At 36.8% G+C, this 22,522-nt stretch overlaps 2 protein-coding genes across 7 annotated transcripts in view; one reads left to right on the top strand and one right to left on the bottom strand.

Annotated features, from left to right (window-relative positions):
* LOC139938513 (septin-5-like) overlaps positions 1–10,498 on the top strand; it is a 35,015-nt gene extending 24,517 nt beyond the window's left edge. For all 4 annotated transcript variants that reach the window (XM_071934080.1, XM_071934082.1, XM_071934081.1 and 1 more), the window contains 6 exons: positions 6,654–6,771; positions 7,313–7,414; positions 7,898–7,994; positions 8,435–8,486; positions 8,989–9,099; positions 9,387–10,498. In XM_071934080.1, the coding sequence (XP_071790181.1) occupies positions 6,654–6,771; positions 7,313–7,414; positions 7,898–7,994; positions 8,435–8,486; positions 8,989–9,099; positions 9,387–9,630 (724 nt within the window). In that variant the 3' untranslated portion in view covers positions 9,631–10,498. The remainder of the gene's footprint in view (positions 1–6,653; positions 6,772–7,312; positions 7,415–7,897; positions 7,995–8,434; positions 8,487–8,988; positions 9,100–9,386) is intronic.
* Positions 10,499–11,584: 1,086 nt separating this feature from the next.
* The window catches only part of LOC139938511 (uncharacterized), a 43,323-nt gene continuing 32,385 nt past the window's right edge, over positions 11,585–22,522 (bottom strand). For all 3 annotated transcript variants that reach the window (XM_071934076.1, XM_071934078.1, XM_071934077.1), the window contains 3 exons: positions 17,431–17,521; positions 17,261–17,330; positions 11,585–16,798 (listed from right to left, as the gene is read on the bottom strand). In XM_071934076.1, the coding sequence (XP_071790177.1) occupies positions 15,016–16,798; positions 17,261–17,330; positions 17,431–17,521 (1,944 nt within the window). In that variant the 3' untranslated portion in view covers positions 11,585–15,015. The remainder of the gene's footprint in view (positions 16,799–17,260; positions 17,331–17,430; positions 17,522–22,522) is intronic.

Consider the following 22,522-nt stretch of genomic DNA (forward strand, 5'->3'; position numbering starts at 1 on the left):
GATTTTTTGTTAAAAATACTGCAAGGGGTTAAACTTGTTCTTTTGGAAGGTTTGGGACCATTTTATTTTTCGGCCAATTTTTAAAAATGGGCCTGTTTGGGCCAGGATTTTTTGTTAAAAATACTGCAAGGGGTTAAACTTGTTCTTTTGGAAGGTTTGAGACCATTTTATTTTTCGGCCAATTTTTAAAAATGGTCGTTTTTGGGCCAGGTTTTTTTGCTAAAAATTCTGCAAGGGGTTAAACTTGTTTTTTGAAAGATTTGGGACCATTTTATTTTTCGGCCAATTTTTAAAAATGGGCCTTTTTGAGCCAGGATTCTTTTTAAAAAATACTGCAAGGGGTTAAACTTGTTCTTTTGAAAGATTTGGGACCATTTTGTTTTTCGGCCAATTTTTAAAAATGGGCCTTTTTGAGCCAATATTTTTTGTTAAAAATACTGCAAGGGGTTAAACTTGTTCTTTTGAAAGATTTGGGACCATTTGATTTTTCGGCCAATTTTTTAAAAATGGGCCTTTTTGAGCCAGGATTTTTTGTTAAAACTACTGCAAGGGGTTAAACTTGTTCTTTTGAAAGATTTGAGACCATTTTATTTTTCGGCCAATTTTTAAAAATGGGCCTTTTTGAGCCAAGATTTTTTGTTAAAAATACTGCAAGGGGTTAAACTTGTTCTTTTGAAAGATTTGGGACCATTTGATTTTTCGGCCAATTTTTTAAAAATGGGCCTTTTTGAGCCAGGATTTTTTGTTAAAACTACTGCAAGGGGTTAAACTTGTTCTTTTGAAAGATTTGAGACCATTTTATTTTTCGGCCAATTTTTAAAAATGGGCCTTTTTGAGCCAAGATTTTTTGTTAAAAATACTGCAAGGGGTTAAACTTGTTCTTTTGAAAGATTTGAGACCATTTTATTTTTCGGCCAATTTTTAAAAATGGGCCTTTTTGAGCCAGGATTTTTTGCTAAAAATTCTGCAAGGGGTTAAACTTGTTCTTTTAAAAGATTTGGGACCATTTTATTTTTCGGCCAATTTTTAAAAATGGGCCTTTTTTAGCCAGGATTTTTTGTTAAAAATACTGCAAGGGGTTAAACTTGTTCTTTTAAAAGATTTGGGACAATTTTATTTTTCGGCCAGTTTTTAAAAATGGGCCTTTTTGTTAAAAATACTGCAAGGGGTTAAACTTGTTCTTTTGAAAGATTTGGGACCATTTTATTTGTCGGCCAATTTTTAAAAATGGGCCTTTTTGAGCCAGGATATTTTGCTAAAAATACTGCAAGGGGTTAAACTTGTTCTTTTAAAAGATTTGGGACCCTTTTATTTTTCGGCCAGTTTTTAAAAATGGGCCTTTTTGAGCCAGTATTTTTTGTTAAAAATACTGCAAGGGGTTAAACTTGTTCATTTAAAAGTTTTTGGACCATTTTATTTTTCGGCCAATTTTTAAAAATGGGCCTTTTTGAGCCAGGATTTTTTGTTAAAAATACTGCAAGGGGTTAAACTTGTTATTTTAAAAGATTTGGGACCATTTTATTTTTCGGCCAATTTTTAAAAATGGGCCTGTTTGGGCCAGGATTTTTTGTTAAAAATACTGCAAGGGGTTAAACTTGTTCTTTTGGAAGGTTTGGGACCATTTTATTTTTCGGCAAATTTTTAAAAATGGGCCTGTTTGGGCCAGGATTTTTTGCTAAAAATACTGCAAGGGGTTAAACTTGTTCTTTTGAAAGATTTGGGACCTTTTTATTTTTCGGCCAATTTTTAAAAATGGGCCTTTTTTAGCCAGGATTTTTTGTTAAAAATACTGTTTTTTTTGAAAGATTTGGGACCATTTTATTTTTCGGCCAATTTTTAAAAATGGGCCTTTTTTAGCCAGGATTTTTTGTTAAAAATACTGCAAGGGGTTAAACTTGTTCTTTTAAAAGATTTGGGACAATTTTATTTTTCGGCCAGTTTTTAAAAATGGGCCTTTTTGTTAAAAATACTGCAAGGGGTTAAACTTGTTCTTTTGAAAGATTTGGGACCATTTTATTTGTCGGCCAATTTTTAAAAATGGGCCTTTTTGAGCCAGGATATTTTGCTAAAAATACTGCAAGGGGTTAAACTTGTTCTTTAGGAAGGTTTGGGACCATTTTATTTGTCGGCCAATTTTTAAAAATGGGCCTTTTTGAGCCAATAGTTTTTGTTAAAAATACTGCAAGGGGTTAAACTTGTTCTTTAGGAAGGTTTGGGACCATTTTATTTTTCGGCCAATTTTTAAAAATGGGCCTGTTTGGGCCAGGATTTTTTGTTAAAAATACTGCAAGGGGTTAAACTTGTTCTTTTGGAAGGTTTGAGACCATTTTTTTTTTCGGCCAATTTTTAAAAATGGTCGTTTTTGGGCCAGGATTTTTTGCTAAAAATTCTGCAAGGGGTTAAACTTGTTCTTTTGAAAGATTTGGGACCATTTTATTTTTCGGCCAATTTTAAAAAATGGGCCTTTTTGAGCCAGGATTTTTTGCTAAAAATACTGCAAGGGGTTAAACTTGTTCTTTTAAAAGATTTGGGACCATTTGATTTTTCGGCCAATTTTTAAAAATGGGCCTTTTTGAGCCAGGATTTTTTGTTAAAAATACTGCAAGGGGTTAAACTTGTTCTTTTGGAAGGTTTGAGACCATTTTTTTTTCGGCCAATTTTTAAAAATGGTCGTTTTTGGGCCAGGATTTTTTGCTAAAAATTCTGCAAGGGGTTAAACTTGTTCTTTTGAAAGATTTGGGACCATTTTATTTTTCGGCCAATTTTAAAAAATGGGCCTTTTTGAGCCAGGATTTTTTGCTAAAAATACTGCAAGGGGTTAAACTTGTTCATTTAAAAGATTTGGGACCATTTTATTTTTCGGCCAATTTTTAAAAATGGGCCTTTTTGAGCCAGGATTTTTTGCTAAAAATACTGCAAGGGGTTAAACTTGTTCTTTTAAAAGATTTGGGACCATTTTATTTTTCGGCCAATTTTAAAAAATGGGCCTTTTTGAGCCAGGATTTTTTGTTAAAAATACTGCAAGGGGTTAAACTTGTTCATTTAAAAGATTTGGGACCATTTTATTTTTCGGCCAATTTTTTAAAATGGGCCTTTTTGAGCCAGGATTTTTTGTTAAAAATACTGCAAGGGGTTAAACTTGTTCTTTTGGAAGGTTTGGGACCATTTTATTTTTCGGCCAATTTTTAAAAATGGGCCTGTTTGGGCCAGGATTTTTTGTTAAAAATACTGCAAGGGGTTAAACTTGTTCTTTTGGAAGGTTTGAGACCATTTTATTTTTCGGCCAATTTTTAAAAATGGTCGTTTTTGGGCCAGGTTTTTTTGCTAAAAATTCTGCAAGGGGTTAAACTTGTTTTTTGAAAGATTTGGGACCATTTTATTTTTCGGCCAATTTTTAAAAATGGGCCTTTTTGAGCCAGGATTCTTTTTAAAAAATACTGCAAGGGGTTAAACTTGTTCTTTTGAAAGATTTGGGACCATTTTGTTTTTCGGCCAATTTTTAAAAATGGGCCTTTTTGAGCCAATATTTTTTGTTAAAAATACTGCAAGGGGTTAAACTTGTTCTTTTGAAAGATTTGGGACCATTTGATTTTTCGGCCAATTTTTTAAAAATGGGCCTTTTTGAGCCAGGATTTTTTGTTAAAACTACTGCAAGGGGTTAAACTTGTTCTTTTGAAAGATTTGAGACCATTTTATTTTTCGGCCAATTTTTAAAAATGGGCCTTTTTGAGCCAAGATTTTTTGTTAAAAATACTGCAAGGGGTTAAACTTGTTCTTTTGAAAGATTTGGGACCATTTGATTTTTCGGCCAATTTTTTAAAAATGGGCCTTTTTGAGCCAGGATTTTTTGTTAAAACTACTGCAAGGGGTTAAACTTGTTCTTTTGAAAGATTTGAGACCATTTTATTTTTCGGCCAATTTTTAAAAATGGGCCTTTTTGAGTCAAGATTTTTTGTTAAAAATACTGCAAGGGGTTAAACTTGTTCTTTTGAAAGATTTGAGACCATTTTATTTTTCGGCCAATTTTTAAAAATGGGCCTTTTTGAGCCAGGATTTTTTGCTAAAAATTCTGCAAGGGGTTAAACTTGTTCTTTTAAAAGATTTGGGACCATTTTATTTTTCGGCCAATTTTTAAAAATGGGCCTTTTTTAGCCAGGATTTTTTGTTAAAAATACTGCAAGGGGTTAAACTTGTTCTTTTAAAAGATTTGGGACAATTTTATTTTTCGGCCAGTTTTTAAAAATGGGCCTTTTTGTTAAAAATACTGCAAGGGGTTAAACTTGTTCTTTTGAAAGATTTGGGACCATTTTATTTGTCGGCCAATTTTTAAAAATGGGCCTTTTTGAGCCAGGATATTTTGCTAAAAATACTGCAAGGGGTTAAACTTGTTCTTTTAAAAGATTTGGGACCCTTTTATTTTTCGGCCAGTTTTTAAAAATGGGCCTTTTTGAGCCAGTATTTTTTGTTAAAAATACTGCAAGGGGTTAAACTTGTTCATTTAAAAGTTTTTGGACCATTTTATTTTTCGGCCAATTTTTAAAAATGGGCCTTTTTGAGCCAGGATTTTTTGTTAAAAATACTGCAAGGGGTTAAACTTGTTATTTTAAAAGATTTGGGACCATTTTATTTTTCGGCCAATTTTTAAAAATGGGCCTGTTTGGGCCAGGATTTTTTGTTAAAAATACTGCAAGGGGTTAAACTTGTTCTTTTGGAAGGTTTGGGACCATTTTATTTTTCGGCCAATTTTTAAAAATGGGCCTGTTTGGGCCAGGATTTTTTGCTAAAAATACTGCAAGGGGTTAAACTTGTTCTTTTGAAAGATTTGGGACCTTTTTATTTTTCGGCCAATTTTTAAAAATGGGCCTTTTTTAGCCAGGATTTTTTGTTAAAAATACTGTTTTTTTTGAAAGATTTGGGACCATTTTATTTTTCGGCCAATTTTTAAAAATGAGCCTTTTTGAGCCAGGATTTTTTGTTAAAAATACTGCAAGGGGTTAAACTTGTTCTTTTGGAAGGTTTGGGACCATTTTATTTTTCGGCCAATTTTAAAAAAATTAAAAAAAAAAAAAAAATCCTGGCTCAAAAAGGCCCATTTTTTTAAATTGGCCGGAAAATAAAATGGTCCCAAATCTTTCAAAGGAACAAGTTTAACCCCTTGCAGTATTTTTAACAAAAGATCCTGGCTCAAAAAGGCCCATTTTTAACAAATTGGCCGAAAATAAAATGGTCCATAATCTTCCAAAAGAACAAGTTTAACCCCTTGCAGTATTTTGAACAAAAAATCCTGGCTCAAAAAGGCCCTTTTTTTTTTAAATTGGCCGAAAAATAAAATGGTCCCAAATCTTTTAAAAGAACAAGTTTAACCCCTTGCAGTATTTTTAACAAAAAATCCTGGCTCAAAAAGGCCCATTTTTAAAAATTGGCCGAAAAATAAAATGGTCCGAAATCTTTTAATAGAACAAGTTTAACCCCTTGCAGTATTTTTAGCAAAAAATCCTGGCCAAAAAAGGCCCTTTTTGTAAAAATTGGCCGAAAAATAAAATGGTCCCAAATCTTTTAAAATAACAAGTTTAACCCCTTGCAGTATTTTTAACAAAAGATCCTGGCTCAAAAAGGCCCATTTTTAACAAATTGGCCGAAAATAAAATGGTCCATAATCTTCCAAAAGAACAAGTTTAACCCCTTGCAGTATTTTGAACAAAAAATCCTGGCTCAAAAAGGCCCTTTTTTTAAAATTGGCCGGGAAAAAAAGTCGTCCCGAATTTTTCAAAAGAACAAGTTTAACCCGTTGCAGTATTTTTAACAAAAAAATCCTGGCTCAAAAAGGCCCATTTTAAAAAATTGGCCGAAAAATAAAATGGTCCCCTTTTACATCAGTCACAATGTGATGTGATTTACATGCATTCCAATGTAAACAGTTTAATGGAATGTTAACTAACACAAACCAATAAATCAACGTTTATTTAGAATCAACACAGGACATTAACGCGGGTCCATGACTCCGCTTTCATATATTACTCTGATGGAAAATTATTGCAAAGACAGTTTTATTTACAGCAAAATGCGTTTGTTTTGATAGCCTTAAGCAGTGAGGAATTTTCACCGCTTGTGATGGGATTGTAAATTATGCTCATGTGAGCATACTTTAATCAGAAAGGCCATAAACAAAACACATAGTGGAAAAAAACTTGAATAACACTGAATGTGAAAGCATAATGCAAAGAATTGAAAACTACCCCCCCCCCCCCCCGCATCAAACGACACGGACGAAATGTAAATTATACAATATTGTTGATAGAGATAGCTATAATTATTCAGCAACTACAGTCGCTCGGCGTCTAATATGATGCAGAATATTTTAATACTAAACTATTTCAGATTCACCTTACCTTGGCGCTGGAACCTGTCGCAGAATATAAATGTTTATTGCAAGTTTCCCTTTGTCAGGTTAGGGTGAAATTATTAGGGCTGTCACAATTAATGCCTGACACTTTATCCCGAGGGAAATTACTTCCTGGACAGCGAGCTTTACTTATGAACATATACGAGATGAGTTGGCTCAATGCATAATGTTGGACACCGTCGAGCCGTTGACTAACCTTCCACAACGGGTTAAGTTTTAAATTGAGTTTCTATTTTACTTCCCTGTTCAGATTAAGACCTATAGATGTTGGCTTCATGCAGAGATTGCACGACAAAGTAAATATTGTACCAGTGCTAGCTAAGGCAGACTGCTTAACACCAACAGAAGTTAGAACATTAAAAGATAGGGTAAGTTCAATATAAAATACATGATCTGCATTTAAAAACCTCCATATACATTGTGCTTACACAAGGGAAATGTTAATTAGCATAAACTATTTAAGAACCAGTTGAAAGATGTTTGGTTTGGGGATTGTTTGAGAGCTAGTTTGGAACTGTTGGAAGCCCTGCAGAACCATTAGGATACATGGTATCGTTTTTATTTACTTATTTATTTTAATTCTTCGAACAAGACAAAACAATAAAACAAGCACAGGCCGTCCAGGGAAGGGCAAAATGTCGAAAAAATTCATCAAAAAAGATGTGCCCTCCCAGACCTAGGTCATAAAAAGTTACATTTATACATTTAACACCGTAAAATTGAAGTAAAGATTTAAACAAAAGATTGCAAGCACTCTTTAGGGCACTAATGAGGAACCAGGCACAAAACAGCAAGGGATTATATGAGATGTTTCTTATGAACAATTCAGAAACCAGAAAGGACCTTATCATCTACCAACAGTGGATCTGTCAAAGGTTGCTGATGATTCTCTGTGGTTACTGTTTACAGGTTTTACGTGAAATACGAGAGCAGGACATCAACATTTACAACTTTCCTGACTGTGACTCTGATGAGGATGAGGATTTCAAAAAACAAGACTCAGAGCTTAAGGTAATCAACATCAGATAAACAAAACTGTGTTTAACAAAATTTAAATAAAACGTCCAAGAAACAAAATCTCCAAGAGACTATAACTGTGTTACAAACGTAATTGCAAGAAAATGTCTGTACAAGTTAAGTGAAGTTACTAACAATGGGCCGGTGAATATACATGTATCTGGTTTCATTGGTATGAACAAAATGAACCTGGACAGGAGTCCATCGCATGTGAATCCCTAGCTTTCGCACTCATCTGTGCTCCTAGGTGGAGAGAAGCAGTTACGATAAAGTACCTTGCCAGGATTCAAACCTACATTCTGTAAATTACAGACTGAGCCCACTGCCCTACACTGCTCGGCTACACCAGATCAACTCTCGACTAGAACCAGTCCCAACATTACAAAAACTGTACTAATTTTGTCTAAGGGTAACTACACTTTTACTTTGTAGAAACTTTTTTGCAAACATCCAGTGTCTTTGTATTTGGTTTTCCAGGCTAGCGTACCCTTTGCTGTTATTGGCAGTAACACTGTGGTTGAGGTTGGAGGGAAGCGGGTGAGAGGAAGGCTATACCCATGGGGCATCACTGAAGGTACGCCAAGTGTTCAACACAGACTGAAAACAGGGTCGTGATATTCACTGCAAGATATACCTTAATTCATAACTCTCATTACTACAAATAGTTTCTATGAATAGCGAGGGTACGGGCTATTATGACTCGGTTTGTCACATCACTGAGGTATGATAAGCACTACAAGTGCCTCAGGTGGGATTTGAACCAATGACCCTCCTCATTCTAGAGTAAATTGGAACTCGCCTTTCAACCAATGTCGTGGGTAACACAAACACTTTAACTGCTATTTCCACACAGGGGATAAAGAAAAACTGACACGATTTGGCTTTGCCCAAGAACGATGCATGATACTGATTATCTGTTAACCGTGTAAAGTAAAAAGGGAGTTCAACTTGTGATATAATATAAACAATAAGTGAATCAATTATTGGTTAACAAAATACACTTCTTTGTTACAGTTGAAAACCCAAAGCATTGTGACTTTGTCAAGCTGAGAAATATGCTAATAAGGTAAGTGTGGAAGGTCAAATATTCCTTCTCAAACTCAATCTTATGTAATGAGTGTCTATCCCCTGAAAGTCGTGAAAAAATTGCTGTTTTTTCTTCACTTGGACACTAGACCAAATTAGTTTTAAAAAGTACATCATCTGTTGGTACAAGGTCATTACCCAAGACTGTAGAGCATCAGAGGCGCAATTTGGAGAAGCTAAGTTCTATCTATGGAACATGGAACACATGGGTGACATACAGCAAGCACAAGTTTGTTATATCCCTGTTAAAAGCAATGGTCATTGAACTCATCTTGCATCAAAAGAGTTGCTTGCTGAAATTGCTTCAATTGCACATCACACCTTTGAGCCCCATCTTGTGCTGTCGACTTTCCTTTGTCATTACTCCAAATCTCAAATAAAACATTAATACAAAGCCAAGACCAGCATGGATAATTTGCACAAAGTTAAGAAACAGCATTTGATTTACAGAGTGTAATGATTCAATTCCATCTTGAAACTAGAACTCACATGCAGGATCTGAAGGATGTGACACGTGACCTCCACTATGAGAACTATCGCCTCAGGAGAATCAAGGATGAGACGGATCATCCTGAAGTCAAGCAAGAGAGACTGTGAGTAGACAATTTGTCTGTCCATTTCTTAATCCATGTTTTAGATCACCTTTTTGCAACACACATTCTTTTAAAACATCAAGTTAACAAGATTTGCTGATTCCCCGTCAATGCCTCTGCATTCACACAAGAACTTGACACCGATGACTAAAGTTTAAGACAAACATGACCATATAAGGACTAGTACATTGGACTCATCTATAGGTATGTTGCTTGATATGTCTTGCTCGTACATAAATGTATTACAAAGACTAATCAAACACTTTCCATCTATTCCAATCAACCAGTAACTCCATCAGAAAGGAAGCAGCCGCAAAGCCAGGTCCAAGTGAGAAAGATCGCATGTTGGAAGAGAAGGAAGCTGAGCTGCGTAAGATGCAGGAGATGTTGCTCCAGATGCAGGCCGAGATGGCGAGGCAGCAGGGTGGAGATGCTTCATCAAAACGTAATTCAAACGTAGTGGATGGATCCACTCTGCCAGGGGAGATGAATGACCCTAATGATAGCCGAAGCAGCACTGTGGAAGTATAATGTTAGAATTTTTAATAATCAGCGATAAATGTACATATTTTTTGCAATAATCACATCAGCTATAGGGACACATAGTTTCCAATCAATCCTTGAGTCATTCATTACAGAATGTAAGACAACAGTAAAAAAGGAACTAAATCAGATTTTCAATACAGGACATTATTTTGTATGTAGAAACCTCAATTTGTTTTTCTCAAATTGGTTGAGAAACCTGTCCGAAACTCTTGAGATATAGGGCTATGAAATGTGAGGCCTGGAAATACAGAGGTGACATAGGCCATTCCCATAGACTTCCAGGTTTTCTAAGTTCCGGCTTGCAAAATGAAAATGGCCTTGCCCTCTGAAAGTAATCTTTGTACTTACACGCTATGCAGAATTATATTCCACTTTGATCTTTGTACTGAAACGGATATACTTCACACTAACCAAAGTGTATATTTCACTTATTGTAGAGCAAAGTAGATTATCACATTTATGGCAATTACACATAGCATTTGATCAAGTCAAGCAAGAATTTTAGCATTATTGTGTTAGCATTTTTGTATTTAGAGCAACAAGTGTCAACCATTAAGGTAATCACTCCTTAGTATAAGTCTTTCTCAAAAGTAGAAGAAAGGTGGACAATAAAAGACAGCTGCACTCTTAGAGTGGGTGAAATCATCATAGTTGTTATACAAGATTGAAAGTCTCTGCTCTTCCAGAACACTTGACGCTCTCCATGTAGACAACTCTCTTCCATATAGAGAGGTTGGAAAGTATTACAAATTTCCATTCCAAGATTTAAGGTTAATTTAACCGACTTAATTTGAAAAAAAAATGTGTTTTACTGTTGTACATGTGTACAAGCAAATCTCACATCTCATAATTTTGTATACATTCATCAACATTTTTTTAGGCTAGATTTTTCCAGGATCCCAGCGGAACCCGGATGGTGCGAGTACCGGCTCGATTTTGATAGGATTCTGCTAGGACTTTGGCAGAGTCCCAGCATTTTTTTCGCGGGATCCAGGCGGGGTTTTGATGGAATCCCAATTAGTCCAACGGGAATCCCGGTGAAATCCCAGTTGATCCAGGCCGAATCCCGGTTAATTAAACTGGAATCCTGTTTAAAGAAAAATCAACAGGGATTGACTGACATTAATAAAAAAAGGCGATTGAGTGCTAGCTATTACAGTCAGCACTTCACAGGTTCATGTTTTGCCACTATTTATCAGTAGTCAACAGATAAATACTGGTATATTGCATTTATTCCCAAATTGAAACAACTATATATACAGTTCTGTTTTATTGTTTTGGGATAGTCTTGGGTTCCCTCTTTTTTTGTTAGTTATTCTTCATTAGGTAATGTTTAAGTATAAGCAGTGGAATGTCAATTAAGATAAATTTGTATATATGTAATAGTTGTTATATAGGAGAGTAATAATTTTGGAAAGTTTCCATTGAAAAAAGGATTTTAATAAAGGTTTATAGTCTGAAACAAGGGACAGCTGGTGTTTACTTGAGTCTTGTACCAAATACATTTATGAATTTTATTAATGCAAGCGCCATATGAAAAGAGGACAGACTGCTTCCCCTTTAACACTGTTCGGTTAGACTAATTTGAACTGTCAATTTTATTCTATCTTGTTGGTAATGAAGCAAAGGAATCTATAAAATTACCTTGTACTGTAACACAAATGGCGCAGATAAATGTGAAGACCTAAGCCAACTGATTCTGTTCACCTGACATGACTATCCTGGGCTAAACTTGAGAGAGGATTTTGCCTGACCCTGACAGGTGTTTGAAGACGGAAACTGAAGAGGCTGAAGACAAAAAAACAAGCAACGTGCCTAATACGGTTTAACATCTACAGAGATCTACATCACACTACAACGTGGGGTCAAAGACAAAATGGTGGCATGCAAGGAAATTATAAAGTCCATTGAGAAAACCTTCACACCAAACACTCAGATATCCATTTCCCAACAGCCTCAATTTATTGACAAGAAAACTGACCAACATTTTTCACAAACAAACTCTTGCGAATCACATAGGTACAGACTTAAACTTAAAGGTAGAGTAGTCCTTATGTAAACAGTTAGTTATACAATGGAATAATCAATCTTCCTTGACAATTTCTAGACAGGTGTCTCTCCATTTCTAGAAATTTTCAAAAATTCCTTCCATTCAGTAAAACCATGCAAACTTATCGATATAAACATCTTCATCTACCATATAAAGAACATTTCATTTCAGTTTACAATTTATTTGAACAAGTAATGAAGAGAATACTGAAAAGTTCTTGTCCTTGGAGCACACTCATGTAATTTATCCAGAAGGTCGATTCTGCCAAGTTCTAAATTAATTAAGCCTTTACCTCTACATTCGTAAGCATTTCTCCCAAGTCAGTAACCACTGGTTCTTTTCAGAACAAACCTCTTTAAGTTAAAGTATTTCTTTTTCAAGCTCGGAAAAAAGTGGTAGGAGGACTCTAGATGTCAGCAAACTCTATATTTCTATTATCTTCAAAATGGTGGTTAAGTTCAGAAAAACCTTTAAGTAACACTGCTACCTGGCAACAGCAATCCTGATGATTTTACAACTTCAATCGAAGACTGCAAGTGAAAATAGACCGATCAGTGTCATGATTGATAAAAAGAATGATAACAATTGACTTAAAGTTGGGAAATCTGGAAACAAAGATGGCAGCAATATTGTGTCATGATGCAACATTTATTTGAAAAGAAAAATCAAGTAGAGAAAGTGAGTTTTTTGCAAAAAACATTTTACTAGAGTTGTATCCGAATCGCTGGCTTTGGCTACATCTACAGATGTTGCTAATGGTGTTGCTATGGCCTTCCTATGCTTCACGCTGTAGTCACCAATTCGGACAAGACCCAAGTGTGAAGCTTGTGACCAACAAACTACTAGACTTGTGGACAAGTCGTTAACAGTCCCACGCAATGAAATAGTCAAGTTGTGGCAGTGCTCCTGCCAGATCACTGCTCCCACGCGAACTGCTGGTTGCTGACTTCTATTCCTCGTAGTCATGACACCAGTTGTCTCCCAGAGCCAGCAGTCTAGCAAGAATACCGCGAGGAGAGTCGAAACGCTAACACTGCGTCAACCATTTAACGACTTGTCCACAAGTCTAACAAACTACATGTACTGCATGGACTTCAGTATGCTGTCTCTTCTTTCTAAGTCAGCTTTTCAAGATGAAGTCAATTGCTACACTATGGCTGATACTGCTTTTACTTTTGTTGACATTACATTGTACACATGGTACCATCTTATGCGCCAAAATATTACCTTTTCCCAAACTTTTTTTTACACTATCATTCAATCTGCGACAATTTACATGTTTACAATGTTTACACTAGTTACACACCGCGGACGCACACATCCATCCCAATACATTATATCACACTCATAGTTTTGCACATCAAATTCCTGCTTTCCGGCGAGAATTATAAAAAAAGATCATAAAAGAACATAAAAAATTACTTTGCATAATTTAGATGAACAAACATAAATTAAGGGGAAATATTAACATTATTGAAAAAACAGAATCATGTTACAAATAAAATCTTTTAAAACTATCAGGCCTACAGAAGGCACTTTATATTCTGGATATTATATGCATAGTTAATGCATAATGACAGCAGCAGTGTAAGTTCTATGCGAGCAATATTATATTTTTGTTAATAATCTTCAAAAGGTACGTTCTTGGAAGCAGGTGAAACAAAAGTAAAATGGAATGTAGAATGCGAGTAGCAATCAAAAAGAAAGAAAGAAAAAATACTTATTTTACAAACGCAGCGTAAAATTCGACCTCACTTATCTTTAAAAGCTCTCACAGTAAAACTTTATAAAAATCGTCTTAGCAACAGCATAGTGCGGTGAACAAACATTTAAAGTATTGTTATATTATTAGCACCACGGAATGCAAGGTAAGCCGCTGCCACACTCCGAAACAAATCATTGGTAACTATCATTAGTTCAGTTTGGCGCAAAATTGTTTTGAACCATAGTATCAATATGAGACATGGTTGTTAAAAACTATACATAAAATTTAGGACAAAATACAATTATCTTTATGTCATAAACAGAGACGAAACTCTTAAAACCATTCTGTAATACTGGGGGAACTTTACAATTTAAGGTGTGCAGTGCATGATTATTGTTGTGCTATTGCCTTAAATTTTAAAAGGTTCAATTTACTGCAAATCAGGCAGTGAAAACTTCAGGGCTTTAAGTAATTTATACCAGCCTATAAAACACTCATTTTAAACACTGCATAAGTACAACTTCAACGAGGACATAATTTCAGTTGCTGTGACAGATACATACAATTATCACGAAGCAGAGTTGAGAGAAGCAAGCTTGGCTTTTTCCCTCACAGTCAAGTATTACATTACACAAACAAGAACGTGATTCAAAATCAAAAACTTTGGCTGTTCATTTTGTAAACGTGATCACACAATGCTTCTACAAATGTACAGTTTGTAATGCAAAGTTTTCAGACTTTACATTTCAGTCACTATGAGTTTTTGGCACTCCAGAGGGCAGCAGACTTACCAGGTAAATCCATTGTTCTTGAAGACGAAAACAGTGTAAGTTCACCTGGTAAGTCTGCTGCCACCTACCATTCAGAAGTCTCTGATTAGAACAAGAAGGGCATTTAAGAGAAGCTTCATCTTTAAGAGAAACTGTATCTTATAAAGAGTGGATGGAAAAACAAGTGCATCGAGTTTTGACAAAGTTTTTGAGGTTACGATTATGACTACATTTAGGAGCGTACTTTCTTCACTTGAGAACAATGCGAGCATTTGGTACTACACATAAGCAGCATACTTGCACAGCTGTTACTTGAAAATACAAGCATGATAAACCACTAGTATGAATCCCACAAGGATATATATGGATCTCATGAACTAAATGGACGTAAATAAACTTTGTCTCAACATCACATCTCAAAGACAAGTGGACGTTGAGTTTAAGTATATGTCTCTTTCAAGGTTGTTTCTTTTAAAAGTAACTAGGCCATTCTAAGCACAAAAATAATGTATAGACAATATAAATGCTTGTACTTTATAATTCAATGAATTTCATTAATATTTTTAAAATTAAAGTTGTGCAAAAAGTATCCTTTGGTATCGTATTTTTAAAGTTAATACTTGTTTTTGTCACGCACTTAACATATCAGGAACTCTATGTTGTATTAAATCTAAGTATGTTTCAAAAATCTGAATAAATCAAAGGACTGATTACAATTTTGGACAAAGGGGAAATTAAGTAGCAATCAAATTTGATCAAAAAAGTCCTCTACTTATTGAGGAGCTTTAGATGAAAAATATCTATGCAACCTTTTAAAAATAATTCATGGCATAATTGCTACTTTGTTAATGCTGTATTCCAGAAGTTCCCACTGCTTCATCTAAGAGCTGCAACCCTTCTGCTCCCTCTGCTATAGAGCTGGGCCTGCTTGGTCTCCCAAGATGGTAAGGGTCTTCAGGACAAAGAGGGGAGCCCTTCTGGGCATTGTCTTCATACCCTGAGTCTTGATCAGTTCTCAAGGAGGGCGTTGGGGACATGGAATCAGCACTTGTGTAGCTCCTAGCATCGGTATCAATGTTAATTGTACGTTGACACCAGTCCATCATGTTGGCGATAAGATCCGGTAGGGAATGACTACGTGCAGATGCTGCTCTAGCTTCTGCTGAGAGAAGCCGTTTATGCTGAACAGGCATTGGTATACGAGATGGGTTAGGGTGCTCAATGCTGTCCTTCCTAATCGGTGTTTGTGGATCAGCCTTCAGATGACTTGGAACAGGGGTTCGAGGTCTGAGCCTTGACGCACCTGGTGAGCTAGCCCGAGAGCTCGCGCGAGAACTCGCCCCACTCCTTGTCTCGCTTCGTGTCTCTCTTGGAATGACTCTATCGCGATAACTTTGTAGATACTTGGCAAGGTTCTCAGCATTCAATTCAGCTGGTATGGGCTGGCGTGGGGTTCTTGTATCCCTACCAGTTGTGGTTCGACGTCTTGGTGAGTTTCTAGTGAAGCCTCCTTCTTGGTCACGAACTGGGGTGTTAAAAAGACGGCGATCAGTCCTAGAGTTTCTTAGAGACCCTGATCTCTGTAGATGGCTTTCCTTGGGTGTTTTACTTATCTCAGATTGGACGGTTTGACCTGATTTGCCTTCCGGTCTTGTTGCCCTAGACAGAGAGCCAGTTGCAACCTTACTGTTGGTTCCTGAACCACCAATAGTAGTCCTAAGCTTGGATCCTCTATCAAAGGATGGTATCTTGGTTCTGGCAGTACTCCTGTCGACCGAGAGACTACGAGTCCTCTCCCTTTCTTTCAAGCGTCTTGTCACACACTCTGTAGCAGATTTCTCACTGTCTGTTGGGGATCTTAAAGAAGACCCATCTTGTGACCCAACATCATTTGAGTCACTACTGTTACCCTTTAGCCTGTGGCGCCCTCCAGTGTCTCTTGAAATCATAATAACCGAATTGTCTCTTCTATCTGCAAGTCGCTTGTTTTCAATTCTTGCTGCAGTAGCACCCAGAGACCCGGATCGATGCTTTCTTCTTAGAGTAGGAGAGGTTGGAATGCTTCGGTTCCCAGAAATTTCCTCTTTATTTTGCTGATTAATTGTCAGATTTACTGATGCGCTGCGCGTGCGGCGACCAAGAGTAGCAGAGCCTGACTCTCGACCACCTGCAAGAGCAAGACGCCTGTAAACATCAGATTGCACATTGGACTCATTTAAATCTATCTGGGTGCTTGATAGGGGTCTTCGACGGGTTGGACTTGTGGGTGCACTATGTGCTGGGGTTCCCTGATTCCCTAGCTTAAGTTCCTCTCTGCGTTTCTTAAGAAACTCTTCAGTGCCTGTACCAGCTTGGCTGAGTCGTCTAGGTAGCTGTGAAGGTCTCTTTTCACTCTGAAGAGAGGACCTGCTTGGACTACTCCGGTTGAAGCTACCTTTAGGCTTGACTGGAGAACCATGTCCATTATGGAGTTCCGTACTTTGGTTGGAGTCTTGACTAGCAATGGTTTCATTACTATCCTCCCGTTTCATACGAGGGCTTGGACTACGAACAGATCGGCTTTCAACGTCATCGAGCGACTCAACACTTTGATTGCGGCTGTGTAGTCTTGGACCTTCCACTGAAACTCTGCACAAAAAGATCAAAAATAAAAAAGTTGTTTCATTTCAACCAATGTATAAGACAGAAATTTGTAGGGAAATACATGTGTCCGAGTTCACATGTTACTAAATAGGATTCCTAAAATAACTTTAAACTTAAATTTAACTTTCAAAAAACAAACACAAGTTAACAGTCTTCTAAATTTTCTCTTTTAAAACCATATACTGAAGTCTTCCTTTGGAGATCAAAGCGAAACAGAACTGGACTTGGTGGGGGAATAAAGGAGAGTAACTTATTGTTTCTGGAGAAGTTGTAATATCTCTCTACAGTGCAATTTGTTTCACATTTCATAGTTGGATATTCCATTGCAAGGTTCCGAACTTTTAAAGTTTTAACTTTATATTTTTCATGACAGAAACCTACATGTATTTCTAGAACATGCCACAACTATCTACTTTCCAGTAGTGATAGATAAATGTCACAACATACCTCCGTTTGGGAGATTTGCGGTAGTCGCTGCCGATGCTTTTGGTCCTGCTTCTATTTCCTGAGCGGTGAACTGAAGATAAAAAGCAAGAAAACAAATGATTGCAAATAAAATATAAATCATAGAAAACACTATTTTTGTAACTATAGAGTAATCTATGGTTATATCTCACCTTTGCACCGGCATGGGTCATGTTTATCCAGATAATGCTCCAGCGTGTCCCAACCCCCTCCAACACGAACCATTACGTGACTTCGTAAAATCTGTGGGAGGAATCAGAAAATAACAATTCATAAGTTTAGTTGGATCAAAGCTATGAGTTTAGAAGCAGTAATTTTCAACATACAAGCCGAAAAGGAAGGTCCAATTTATTTCAAACCACTGAAACTGAGTCATGATACCCCTTTCTCTTATTATCACAGCTCACAATGGGCATAAAGAAATCTAAGCTTAAAGGGACAAGAGCGCCCTCTGTTGACCGTAGTTGGTCAGTCAATTAATGTTTGTTTTGAGACAGTGAGGTCAAGCAGAACATAAATAATGTGATGCAGTAATGGCAGTGGAATATGAATGACATTCATAAATGCGTTAATGAATGATGATTAGAGTGTTGGGCTTGTAAATGGCTGAGTGAGCGATGGGATAAAATAGGCGTAGGTGAAACACTCAGATTGCTAGCCGGAGATGTCAAGACTTTAGGCATGCAGTCTAGATGACACTATATGATTTAGGTTTAAAAAAGAAATTTGCATTATTTTCAATATGACCATACCCTTCAAGGCAGGGTATACATTTGGACATTGTCAAAGACCAGTCACTTGGTGAATCTCTACCAATATTATGTACACAATAACAAACCTGTGAATATTCTGGCTCATACAAGGAAATAATGAAAGAAAAAACACCCTTTTGCACAGAATTGTGTGCTCTCAGATTAGAAGTTATTTGTAAAAAATTAACCTTTCTCTTGAAGTACACTACGACAAAGGGGAACATGTAGTTTCTGAAATTGTTTTATAGTTTCAACTGCTCTCATGGCAAATTAAGGACCCATTGTTTAAACTGTTTTTAGTGGCGTCTCAATTAGTTTTGTACTTGAAAATGAAGCGAGAACGTCCACACTCATTCAAAACACCCAGATCTCCTTTGTAAAACACCCAGATTTCCATTGGGTAGACACTTAGAACAGAAATATTGTTTCAAACTAAACAAATCTAAGGATATTTGCAAGTTACCTTTAAAGGATTTCCTGGTTTGTGTATGAACTTTCTTTCAAAGTACACAACACTCTCAATTCACTATAAGAACTGCGTTAAATACATGTACACACATGGATGTTGTGTTTGTTTAGGTCATGTCAACCCTGGTTGTGTTTTCTTTCAGTTTCATTATGATTTCCTCGTTCGAGATAGTTCGAGATAAAAATCTTCTTTGAAAACTACATGTATGACATCGTACATGTACGATGTATTGTATTTGTTAGGGGATTGGGTGCATATGGTCACAGAGGATGTACATATAGCGGAAGGATGTCCAGAGTCTAGTCAGATAATTTTTTTCAGATTTCTTTTGATAATTCTTAGCCCTAAGGGCATTAAGGAGGGAATTGTGCATCCAGCATTTCAGTGTATGCAATACCAGTGGACTTGAAAACAGCGCTCACTCACCATCGATTCAACATCAAAAGATCTTCCCCCAAAACTCTCATCCAAAAGTTTGGAAATGTAAGATGTCACTTACATGTTTTATTTCAAACCCTATGATAATCAGTTTGTGGTAATGAAGTGACTGTTGTCGATTGTGTCCACACTCACAGTTATAAAGTTGTGTTTTAACATCAGCATTAAGCTTACAAAATTGCCTGTAGGATGTACATAAAGTACATGAATTATAAAACAGTTTGTAACTAAACATGTACACAAAATGGCTACTAAAACAGTTTTTATCTATAAAAAAAACAAAAACAAAAAATTCCAAACCTTTAACACTTGTACTGCACAATGACAGTTCAAGTCCAAAGCTAAAACTCTGAAAATCCTTGACATAATAATTAGCATTTATGTAAAACATCAGTGTGTGTATTTTTTGCCATAATCACATGTTTCAACCTAATGGTTTGTGTTGGCATAGCAACAGTTGTTTGTGCTTCTTTGTGCTAATGCCACACCTTCCTTTTTAAAGATTAAAAAATCAAGTGAACCAAATTAGGTGTAATGTAAAGTAAATGCATGAACATGAACATGACTAAAGTGGGGATAAACAATGAGGTAACACGACTTATACATGTAAGCTCAAAAGACCCGAGTCACTTCCTCAGCGGATGGGAAGGCTTTTTCATAGTCAGACTGGATGTGTGGTTGATTAGCGCTTGGCAACCAAGCCCCACCTAAAACACCATCTTCATACGTACATGTACATTGTACCAGGGCAACCAAGCCCCACCTAAAACACCATCTACATGTACAATGACCAGTCTGATACTTCACGGAGGCAATGAAGAATATTGCCTCAGTGCCTCTTGGTCATTGCCTTGGTGCTCTTCAAATGCTCCAGTAGAAATTTACAATTTCCTGATAAGATGCCCTTTACCAAGGAGAAAATGCCTTGGTGCCCTTGCCCTTCTTAAAAAAAGCAAAGCATACAGGCCCGATGTACATGTACTCTATAAACACAGTTTTACTGCAAGCCTAACAATTCACAGAGGACCCCCTTATACGCCACTGCTCACTTTCCTAAAAGAACCAAACAAAGAACTTTCAGGCATGTACATGTAAATGAAATGCACTTATACATCCTAGATAACTATAACTTTACTAGACTTGTGGACAAATGTTGATGTTGTGATAGCGTAATTACACTCAGTAGCTACATCTCTCTGCGATCGAACACTGCTTTCGTTGCTCTCATTTAATGAGACCACAGTCACGAGAGCAGTCTCACGAGTACACATACGGTTTTACGAAGAGACTCGGAACGCTATCATCTCTGACAAATATTTAACGACTTGTCTCTGAGTCTATAACTTTACAAGTCGGCAAATACACCTGTCTCCAGTACTGTACAACAAGTAATTATGTCTGCTACATCTGAATGTTGACTTTGGTATCTCTCTAATTGATACAGCCTTCAGTGAATAATTGCCTGACCTCAAAGATCTCACCCAGATGTACAGGAGGTTGCTACATGCAGAGAGATTGTGGTGATGTTGGAGAAAGGATGTGGGTCCTTTCCTTATAGCCCTTTTTCACACTAATGAATTCCCTTGGGGCAACCCTGGAGAATAATGGTCAGTCCTTTCACACTTAAAAAGCTCCACCCCAGCTCTGGAGTAGGGGTGAGCGGTAAAACCCCAGATACATATATATATATACTCTTGAAACCTGCAGCCAGAACCCCTTGGTATAGAGACCTAGGCGGGGACAGTGCTCCGGATAATGTGGGGTACATAAACTCCTTGGGCCTGCCCAGGCCTGAGATAAAAAATACAGTTTGAAAAGGCATACCATGTCGAGGAATATTGCTTGTCATTAATACTTGGAGTCATCACCAAAGGTTTTCCCCCCTCGTGTATTGAAGACAATGATACAAATCAGTGCAATGAGTAAGATGACTCAATACCTTTAAGGATTCAACCATCAAAGAAAAAAAGAAAAAACAATATCCACCGGCATCCACAGTTAAATGTCAACCATTTGGAGCGCCATGATTCATCTGCCATTACGACATGAATTAATGAAAACACGCATTTCAATCGCGATTGTCCAACAGCACATTTAGTTCTTGTCATGTTTCTAAGTGACTCAAATTGAAAACCCTATTCTTTTGAATATCAATCAGGATGTTTCAGAGTCAAACAAACGGGAAAAACAAAATTAAGAGGTTACTAATTTCCCTCGTGATTTTGACTTTTCATTCTTGAATGTTGACTGTAACGTTATACTTCCGCTGTTCTACACATACACTTTGTACACTGGTAACGATATGTTTCACTTTCATTGCTTAAAACTAATGTTCTTAAAGCAGGCAAAGTTTTATGAATCGCTTGATGTCTTAATCCTTTATTAATGTATATTACATGTACATTAAAACTAACCTGCAAAAATTTAATGTCAAAAGGCGATAGTGTTTTTGAGATATCGCAAAAATCTGAAGTGGTTATGTCTACACAGAAAGAATAATCAGTAATTGAAATACACAATCTGAGAAATGTTCATGCTAAAAACAAATCAATTTTACCAAAGGTATACCCTCATCAAAAAGCAACAAAACGGTATTGACATTATTAGTAAGCAACTGATTTCCTGTTCCTTTTCTTAAAGGTCAGAGGTTATTCCGAGCGGAGTTGACGTTCCTCAAACAGCACTCTGCTTTCTTATTTGTGCAAAGGTCTCAAATTAATAATTGCTAGAGAGGGGAAATTGCCACTATCCCAGCTACTTAAAACTGAATATTTCATTGCCGAGGGTAGAAGCGTGTTCTCTATTCAGAGTGACATGGGGAGATTGTTTATCGATGCAGATGTCTGGCTAGCATCGGCTGCCCATCGGTGTGTTGGATAGCATCGTAAATGAGCTAAATTTACTACCCTTTGTATTGGTTTATTAACAAAATTAAAATCACACTTGGGTGCGGGGGTAATGTTGTGTTGTAAAGTGAAGAGTATCTGAGTTTGTACTTCCTGTATATTTATTGGCTCAATTTTGTTTTTGGAAGATAAAACAAAGCAAAAGAAGCTCCCATGATATGGGAAAAACAAGAACAACTTTACTGCGCTACAGACATTTCCCCCCACATTGGCCATAGATATAACATGGAGAGACGTTTGATGTATCAAATAATACATTATTGTGCTTTGAGGGATCTTATTTGGGGTGAACTGTGGGGTGGGAGAAGCAAGGGTTCTGAGCCGTCCCCTTCCCAAGCAAATTAAGTTTGAATCTCATAATTAAAAGCAAGACTTGCTCCAAGTCTCAAACAGTAAATTGCACAACCCACCTTATTTTAAGTGCCATTTCTAGGCTGTTTAGTGTTGCTAACCATTGACATATAAATAAAGAAGGCTTTGAATTTGAATATGATTTTTTTTTTTTTCCATTGGGGGGGGGGGGGGGGGGGAAGGGGTCAGGTGGGTTCTTTCTGAGCTGGGTCTCCCCCATCCCCACTGGTCACACACCACTGAACATTACAATTCCTACCCTGATATTTCCATTGTGTTTACATAGTGATGGGTTTTCCCATCTCCGGCATACATGTATGATGTATAT

This window comes from Asterias amurensis, chromosome 6, assembly GCF_032118995.1.
Source record: "Asterias amurensis chromosome 6, ASM3211899v1".
Lineage (NCBI taxonomy): Eukaryota > Metazoa > Echinodermata > Asteroidea > Forcipulatida > Asteriidae > Asterias > Asterias amurensis.